Genomic DNA, 9,951 nt, shown 5'->3' with positions numbered 1-9,951 from the left:
GTGAAAGCGTGAGAGAAATGTGGTAAGAAGGGCCCACAGGAATCGTAAAGTGGGCGGGTAAATATTAGTGATACAAGCGGATTTCCCGAGCGACGTGGAAAAATGCGCGAAACCACTTAGTCACTGTTTTTTACTATTTTTTAAAACAAAACCGTGTATGTGTACGTGAAGAAGGCGTGAGCTAAGCTAATCGTGTAACCAAGGGATCCCGCGCGCGCGCGCTATTTATTTTTATCATCCCCGAGTGTTTTGTAACGCGAGCGGAAATTGTGTCGAGTGGGAGAGTTTTGTCGTTTCTCCAACCATCCCTCGTCTTCGACGGCGGAAACCACGAGGTGATCTTCGTCGGACGAGAAGAGTGTCGAAAGCGAGCTTCGACGGTCTTCTTAATGTGGTACATTGTGGATGAAATTACGTTGAGTGGACTATATATAATATATATATCTATGATAATTAAATACTTGCAAATACCTAAAGTCACGATTTCCTTGTGCGAGAGAAACGTTTATTCTTCTATAAATCTGAACGTTCAATTTATTTTACATTGACGCAATTCGTTTTTAACATAAAAGAAAATGTAAAAAGGAATTTAATTCAGTCGGAAGTTAGCAGGATCAATTTGACGCGCTTATTTAACTCAAACTGTAACGGAATAGTAATTTAATTTAAGGAGGACATTGCACCGGCGAGTGTGATAAGTTCAACGTATCTTTGTCCGCTATGTCACGACTTCGTGGTTGCTTGATTTATTTCTCGCTCATGAGAAACACGCATGTAGGAGAATTGTAATAGTGATAATCGCGTTATAGGGGTACCAGCTATGTTAAGTGTGTAAATGTGTCCCGAGCAGTTGTTAAGACATAATTGCTCATTCCGGCGTTCCGAAGTACGTGTCCATTAATGATTTTTTTCAAGTATCCAACACAAGGAAATGTCAGCATATCGGTAGCCTTTACAGACGTTGTTTGCCCTCACTACGTGAAAGTTTACATGATTTTATGAGCTCTGCGCTCACTTCTTACATTAATTGGAACGACCACATCATATATTACATTTCGAATATCAGAGGCGACTTTTATTTGCTGTGAGATTCGCAGAAAAGCGACAGGATAGTAAGTAATTTAATCTCTGCAAATGCAATATAAATTATATCACAAAGTTAAAATTTAAATGTTTTTATGAGATTGACATAAATTATGCTAAACAAAGAAAAACGCAAAAATTATTATTTAAAGAAAACCAGTTATAAATATTACTTATCAGTAACTTAGTAAGATCTCCAGAATTATAAAATTTAATTTTTATCATCAAATTTTTGCGAGTAATATCACGAAATGTGTAAACTATTATTTAGTTATGTCTTAATAAAAAAAACTAAGATTCTTGCGTCAGGCAATCGTGTATCAGGATAGTCGCCTCTGAAAACATTATAAAGCATAATAAATATAAATTTTTTTAAATAGTTTTTAAAGTCTTTTAATATGTATAATCAACACACACATAAGGCTGCCGACATTCTTTTAAGAACAAATTTGATTTAACGCCGCATTTCCTTATCAGATTTTACATTTTTTGAGCTGCGCTCCAGTCGGTACTGTACGAGCTACTTAGAGTTCAATTTCTGCCATGACTGATTTACCAGAGAGCAATTAAAGAGGTAGCTTGTGTATCATTTTCTACGACCGGCGGAACTTGTGAGCCTCAGCCGCGTAAGAATAATTGCCAGACAATTGTTGAAAGCACCCACATTCCATCCGTTCGGCGTTCGTGCGAGTCCAGGAAGGGAGGAAAGGGGTCGGTCGCCGGGCCCGAAAGTCGAGCAGTGTGTCGGACGAGGGTAACGGCCCGCATTCTCGGTCGCATCTTTAATGTCGCGAGGACGACTCGAAGAAAATCAAACGTCTGCAAACTTAATCGCTTGTAAACTCGCGCGGCGTGCACAGCATATGCGCGTGCTTCAGTGCGAGAGACATGCGGCGAGAATGCGGACTGCTGAAACCGCGTTCCAATTCGAAAGTGTCCCCCCCGACTGGAAGTTGTTCTATTGCGTGCACGAACACGGACACCGCGCGTGGACACGCATATACGCGAAGCGTTATCAATGTCGCGAAGGACTCCCGAGTGCGAGAACCGTGTGTACATACATGTAAATAGGGCTTTGTACATGTTGGAATACTTGTAATGTAAAGTGGAGCGCGAGCGCGAGAGATCGAAAGAGAGAGAGAGAGAGAGAGAGAGAGCCGAGAGCGAGAGACCCTGCGAGAGATGATGACCGGATAGATGCGGGAAAGAAAGCATACCTAGGATAAGTTTATCTAGTAAGTAGCGAAGCTATTACGAGCTATTATGTATTATCGGTGACGCGGCGCGGAGGACGCGCGCGAGGCGGATCTTAACTTAAGTCCCAACGCGTATTAGTTAATGTGTAAATAAACTAAGCGAAGGAAGTAAAATATTAAAGAGCCCAAGTAATCGTTGGATATTTATAACAAACTCCACTAAAAAAAAAGTAGGCCGACGACGGAGAGAGAAAGAGAGTGAGAGGTAAACGAGACGGTTGGGATCGAAACTCGCAAAGTCCATCTCGGACGCGAAATTCTTATTTAAAAGTGATCCTTTTCGCTTTTCGCTAGAATTTACAATATTTATTTTAAATGTAAAGTTATATTTAAAGCAATCCCCCTTTTTTTTTCTCTCCCTCGAAGAAGAGGATCCGGGCGAGGATCTGATGTTTTAAGGTGTAAAATTCTATCTGAAGCCTTCGCTCTCTTTGTGACTCGCTTTCAACGTGGAATTATATTCGGACCGAATCTTACGAGAGAGAGAGAGATGTAGTTTTATGTTTGAAAATGAGTTCGGATGAGAGCGGATCCTTGGATTTTACGGATTACGATCTGGGTGTCTCGAGTAAAAAAAAAAGGAGAAAGGTGAAAAGGAAGAGAGACAAAACGTAGTCGAGCACACACTCGTCCACATGTGTATCGCTGCGCGAGAAAGGATCAAAGGATGAGGGGAGGACGCGTGTGCGGCGTTAATCGAACACGGACAGACGATGTACAGTGCATGTTTTATCCTTAGCCGTTTTATAAATGTAAATATCTTCCGCCCTCTTCCCCTCCTCCCTCCCACTCTTCCCCCTCCTTCCCGAGACTGCTCTCTCTTTTCAGCCCTCCTTCTTATCCCTCCCCCCTCTCCGTTTTTCCGCAGAAAACAGGCGTCAGATTAATTGATCGTTTAATCGAGAATCGAGACATTTTCTTTTTTCGTCGTAACGATCCTTTATTATCCGCTCCACCTCCCGGTCCGTCACTTAGGAACCCCTTCTCTAATAAGTCTCCTTAACTTCGTCCTGTGAGATACTTAGCGGATAAGCTTTCGTTTCGGAGTGAAAAGGGATGAGAATGCGTCGGGCGAAGCTGAAAATCATCTGTCGATTTATCGCCGCCCTCCCAGACGGCCGATTCGAAACATTTTGGAGCCTCTTCGACGAAGTATATAATAACACTTGCGTCCCGTGTGTTTATACCTGTGATTTGCAGCGGGTGAGCGGGAAGATCAGAGGAGGGCGAGTTCAAAAGTTTCGCGTGCGAATTACTTCACTTCTTGTTTTCACACTTTTTTTTTTTTTTTTCAACGCGGTCGCGGTCGCGATGGGGGCATCAAAATGACGGTCTCTGCAGCGGGCGCGCGGTGATTCTGGTAGCGTAAATTAATTCCTAGCCTGCTATTGATACCTCCAAGCCCCAGAGACCAGGTGTGAACGGTGACGTTGACTGTACTGCTCGGTATAGCTGACGATATTAAAGAGTCGCGCGCACTATAGTATTACACTATGCTATACACGACTATACTGTATTTAGTATAGTTAATAATAATAGCCATATTATATTTCTTCTGCGACTGCTATACGACTGATATTTAAAGTTTGCTGGTACTTAGAGAGAGTGTCAATAGAGGGAAAAGGTTTAATCCGCTTCCGGCCATCTCCTTCTCCCAAGCCGTCGAATCGAAAGCCGCGAGAATCGCGGACTTCCAGGGTCCACGCGATCGCATATAATTCATACAACTCTGTGATTTTTACCTTTTACGTTTTTCCTTCGTGATGTAAATGATACTTGACGCTAGAACGCTAAACTGCAGGAGCCATCGGTACATTCTCAGATGCCAATTTCTTTATTCTTCTATTGATACATTCCTCATTTAATATGATGTAAATAAGGTTTATATCAATGATGATCATCAATCTATTTTTTGTTTTGTAATTATATGTACAGTTATATATATTTATGATATAAAAAAAATGAAAACTTTTTAACATTTTGTGGCATCGTGATTAGTACTTTCGTAGCTCGTATAGAAATTCCATATTTCAAATGCTGTAACTTTAGGAAAAAAGTAGCACGAGCAATTAATTATTGCAATTGTTAGTTTCCCCAAATTGTTTTTTTTTTTTACTGATTTCAAAGTTTCGAGATCATGTATCGCAATTAGGTGTTAATGCTAATTGCTAATAACATGTTAGCGTTCTAGGGTTTAAGCACACGCACATTTAACAGTACACGCATGAGTTTTCTGTACTACGTCGCCTGCCTGCGCACGCTAAAAAAAGAAAGAAAGTTTAACGAAGCAGAGGAGGAAGGGTAAAGGTAGAGGATGAAGAAGAATGTAAAGCCTAGGTATCTCCGAACTAATAAGAGCCTCCGTTTCCTGATTTTTGTATGCTTCTTTAAAACTGTCTGATACAAGGAAAAACAAAGGATAAATAAATGTGTACCAATCTCTGAATAAAATTCCACTCGCCTCAGTCTTTCTCCTGTCCTCAATCGTATTATAATTACAGTAAGTAATTATTGGAAATCAAATCATTCCACTTTAATAAAAAAGCACGAAAAAGATAGATACTTTCTTTTAAAGAAAAATATCAGAAAGGAATAGATTTTATAGAGTATAGATTTTATAATAAGAAACGCAAAGATATGAATCAAAGTGATAAAAATGTCTCGTAATGACTTAATTACGTTTTTAACACCTCGTGCGATTTGTTGGTTACAAGAGATATGTAGAGAAAAATTATGAAAAGATAACAAATTAAATAATTACAGTTTTTACGTATAAATACTTTATTCTTTAGCGTTATATTTAATGAGAATTTGAATAACGTCGCTGTGATTATTCCTCCGAGCTATCATCAGCGGTGTGATTCCAAAAGAAGCCTCGCAATTCACATCAATCAGATGGTGCTCCAAAATGTACTCAACAGCCTCTGCGTTGCCAGATAGTGCGGCAACGTGCAGAATAGTTTGACCGACATTGTCTGTGAGATTGACGTCGGCGCCCAGATGTACAATGCACTTTGCTGCATTCAGCTTTCCATGCTTCATCGCTTCATGAAGCGGCGAGGATCCTGAAGAGTCCCGTGCATTCAGAAGATTTGCATTTGACGCGACGAGCAAGTTAATCACTCTCTCATGGCCATGAAATGCTGCATCAAAATTGAAGAAATGAGGTATATACATTATTACAGATCGAGATATGAACAGAAATAAATAAATACTGAATAAAAGCAGTTGAAAGCAATTATTAACAATTTAATGAAAGATATTAAAATTCATTTTAAATTCTCTTTTGTAAAGAAAAGTCATCGATACTGACATAAGTCTTAAAGAAACTTTCACGTATTTTTTGGAAACTAAACATTGCAATTAATTAATTAATTTAATTATTAATACTGATAAAAACATTATTTGTTTAGATAATTTAAAAAGAGAGGTAATTAAAAATCCATAATTAATATATGTGCGATTTCTTTCTACATAAAATTAGCTAAAAACATTCTAAAAATAACACTTGTGATTTTCTTTTGCAAATTGTGTCGTTTAAATAATATTGAATATATTGCTGTTAATATCAATATGACCTAATTAGATTGTTTTATTTGTTTGTATTTTTCTAAAACTGTTTTATTTATTTGCTCTTTTTTATTTTTGCCGGTATTGGGACTAATTTTGTCAAACGCTCATTTTTATTTATCTTACAAAAATATTAAATATTGCAAAATTCCAAATTTATTATAGAAATAATTTGATAGAGAAAAAAATTACCTGCATATTATGTGATAGAAGACACTTTCTAGTTTGTATACTTTCAAAATTTTATTTTTAACTTTTTTAAGAAATATAATCCAAAACAAAGATATGACAGTTATGATTATAAGATTAATATTTCCTTCATATTTAAATTGGCAATACAAAAATTATAAAAATATAAAAATAGAGAGAATATTGAATACTGATATAAACCTATTTGAAAAAATTTACATATTAAAAAGATAATAATGTTAAATATTTAGCATTATAAAAAAAGTAGAAAAAAGCTTGAAGTTAAATATTTTATTAAATAATTAAAAATAAAATCCTAGATTTTCTTATTTTTTTTAGAACATTTTTCAGTTACAAGTCATAATAATACTTAAATTATAATTATAAAAAAAACAAGTCAATAAAAGATTAATAGAGCAAATTACAACTTCAGTGGATAAATTACTCGTGAAGCAATCGTGTTACCACTTGACTACTTGTGGATCTGAATACTGCGATCAGTTCGATATAGACTTCTCTACTGAAGATAATAGCAATTCCTGTGAAGTTAGTATCATTTTCAAAATTTATATGTATAATTGTATAGGATTATATATAGCTCTTCCAGAATAAAATTTTGAAAATAGTTTAAAGTTTCTTAAACATTACGAAAAATGTGTAACAATTAGTAGAAAAATCCAACGTATATGTATAATGCCAACTTTACATTTTCATTTCACAAAAATTTATACTATACTTTCTTTTTCATTCAAAATCAAATTATGATATTTTAAATAAAATTCTTAAATCCTAAAAGGTATATGTCAAATTTTCAACACAAATTTCTTCATTTTTTTAAATTCCTAATTTTGTAAAGTTGTGTAATTCGAATTTTTCTTATATGGCAAAAAGATTTAGAGAAAAATCGACATCTTGCAAATATGTATATAAATTACCTGCATTGTGCAACGCGCTACGGCCATTGTTGCTTCGATCGTCGATGCATTTCGGCAAATGTTTCAACAATATATCAATCGCCTTTTCATCACCAGTTCGGCAGGCAATGAGCAACGGCGTCCAACCGTCTTTATTGCGTAAATATGCGTTAGCGTTAGCGGCTAAAAGGGCTATGATGCATTGACGTGCCGCGGGACCAGTTTTGGTGCATGCAAGCATAAGGGGTGTCCAGTCGCCGCGTTTTAAAGCGTCTACCGATGCACCTTCATTGATCGAACGATAGTATACTTACAATTAGCGACATAAACAAAAATCCATATAATATAATATAATTTAATTAATCTAATATAAATTCAAATAAAATAATATAATCAGTTAAATTTAATGCTATTAATTAAAGTTACCAACAGCTTTAATTAAAGTTAATTAAAGCTATTAATTAAAGTTATATGCTATTAATTAAAGCTATCAATTAAAGTTACAAGATGAAGTTTTCAAATATATGATCCACAAAAGGCAATTCAATTTTATGTATTTTAAAAAATGAATTAGGTACTGATAAAATAAATAAATTGTTTTTATATAACTTACACGTATATATAATTGAAAATAGATTGAAATTTATTTATCATGATATAAATAATTAATTGAGAGAGAGAAAACACACGATAGAGTACCTTTTTCCAGTAAATATTTCAAAATGTCTTCCTGTGCGAATTGTGCAGCTTCGTGTAATGGCCTCTTCATGTCTTTGTTGGTAACGCTGATTTTAAATGCTGGCATGTCGAAACGCTCGCACAGATATCTCACGATATTCATATCTCCCTGCCGTGCGGCCACGTGCAACGCAGTATCGCCGGATGCCACGTGACGAAAGTCGCTCCAATCGCGAATTCCGTGTTTCTCAATCAGAGTTTCCACTTTATGTACGTCACTGCTGTGACAGGCACGCAGAAAGTCGCGCGACACATCGACGTTTGCTTTCGCAACATCATTGAACATACTTCGCCGAAAAATAATCAAACTTCTAACTCGATATAATTAGGAAGCCGGACTAACAACGAATATAAAAAATTTTGCGTAAAACCAAGATAGTAACGGACAATCGGCGAGATTTGAGAGTCGGCATGGAACATGCTTTACATGCTCCTGATACTGCCCGTGGTCGATTTCACTTCACAGACGCGTGCTGTCATCAGACGTTCGGGCGCACAAACTTATATAAGTAGAGAATTCGCTGTCAGTATGTCAGTTCTTTCATAACAAAACACGCTCGATATCTTATTTATCAACTGCCGGTTATATTATCTCTAAAAAAAATAATATCAAATATGGATATTATTTAAAAAAAAAGCAGTAATTTAATTAAACAATTTGAGCAGAATCCAAGATTATACTTTTCGAATTTTTCTAAAATAATTTTTGTATATGACACAAAAAGAATTAAATTCTTTGGTTAAATAAAAAAATAATCAATGAAAGAATGCAAAACGTATATTGATTTCTTTTTTCAAGAGACGTCCTTCAAGAGAACGTAACATTTTTATTTTTTTATTTATTTATGATTTTTACTTTTGCTGAAGATTCTCCAGTACGTGCGAGACAAGAGATATCTATGAGAGCAAAGAAACAGAAATCAAGGACGGGCATATAGTCGGGCCCTATTATGAGGTGTAGGCATGTCAAAATTATCATACATATTGGCTAGCCAGATGCCGACTGGGAGATACGCTGCCCGATCCCGAAAGGTTCGATTATTTAAACAAACCTGAGTGATACGATCGCGGTCACACCCACTACTTTAACGTACCTTCGTGTAGGGACAACAAGAAAAGTCTCGTCCCAGGTGAGAGATCCTGTGCGCCATCAGGACGAGCCCTTGTGCTCACTATCGCGTCTTTTTTAATCCTCTCACTCCCGAATTATTTTTAAAGTTGAAAGACGTGAAAGCTGCTTACAGAAATACTTATTCTTTTTTTAATTATATATATTTGTCATTTTTTGCTGATTTAAATATAGATCTATATTTAAAAAATCGAGTTTGATTCTTTTATGTTATGTTATGAATTTGTAAAGATTGTTTATGATGTGATTATATTAAGTTGAAAAAGTTTTATATTGCTAATTTATTACATTAATAGAAGTAAGGCAGAATTAAAGAAAAATAAAAAGAAAGAAATCTAGTTCATCAGATCTACACAAAATAATTTAAGGAAAGGGGGGGGGGGAGCAAATAGTGACAGGAAGCAAATAATGTCATTTTAAATTTCTCCTCTTTCCCGTGTCTATTTTATCACTACTCGTTAATAGAAAGACAGTTCTCAAGCATCTAATCATCTTCTGAAAAACCTGTAAAAATCAAAAGCCAAATATAGCTAGCGGAAAAGTTTAAAATTTTGCATTCGTAAAATAAGATAAAACCTAAACCTTTTTTTGATATTTTATAAGTTACTTTTCTTAATTGCTGAATCGTTGAATGAGATCTAATCTATTCTATGTTATACGGTACTTTTTCCTCTATTTTTATATAATTCCTATGCTTGTATATTAATTTTATTTCTCTCAATAAAGTTTTAAAAGAAAAAGTAGCTCCTGGGGCAAATAATGACAAGTCAAAAAGCTTTTTTAACATTTGAATATGATTTTTCTAATTCATTTGGGATAATATGAGATTAGTTAAGGCAAGATTCAGAATAAATGTAATTTTCAACAAGAAATACTAGCAAATAATGTTACTACTATTATTTATCAATAAATAAAAATTTACATATGGTAGAGTATAGAAATTAATATCAATTACCTTATCTAATCAAAATGTCAATAGAAAGATCGATTAGGAGCTAAGAATTATGTATTTTGTAATTGTCCCATAGGGTGTCATTATTTACCCATAGGGTGGGGCAAATAGTGACAAATG

At 35.3% G+C, this 9,951-nt stretch overlaps 1 protein-coding gene across 1 annotated transcript; it reads right to left on the bottom strand.

Annotated features, from left to right (window-relative positions):
• Positions 1 to 5,102: 5,102 nt before the first annotated feature.
• On the bottom strand, positions 5,103 to 8,206 carry LOC105450372 (ankyrin repeat domain-containing protein 16-like). The gene is made up of 3 exons (XM_011690167.1): positions 7,712 to 8,206; positions 7,034 to 7,297; positions 5,103 to 5,482 (listed from the first exon to the last, which is right to left on the bottom strand). Exons 1-3 carry the CDS (start codon positions 8,034 to 8,036, stop codon positions 5,121 to 5,123), a joined length of 951 nt encoding a protein of 316 aa, XP_011688469.1. The 5' UTR covers positions 8,037 to 8,206; the 3' UTR covers positions 5,103 to 5,120.
• Between the last annotated feature and the right edge of the window lie 1,745 nt (positions 8,207 to 9,951).

Source organism: Wasmannia auropunctata, unplaced genomic scaffold, assembly GCF_000956235.1.
Source record: "Wasmannia auropunctata unplaced genomic scaffold, wasmannia.A_1.0 LD336062.1, whole genome shotgun sequence".
Classification (NCBI taxonomy): Eukaryota; Metazoa; Arthropoda; class Insecta; order Hymenoptera; family Formicidae; genus Wasmannia; species Wasmannia auropunctata.
The sequence above is the reverse complement of the archived record's forward strand: the minus strand, read 5'-3'. Positions and strand labels throughout refer to the sequence as shown.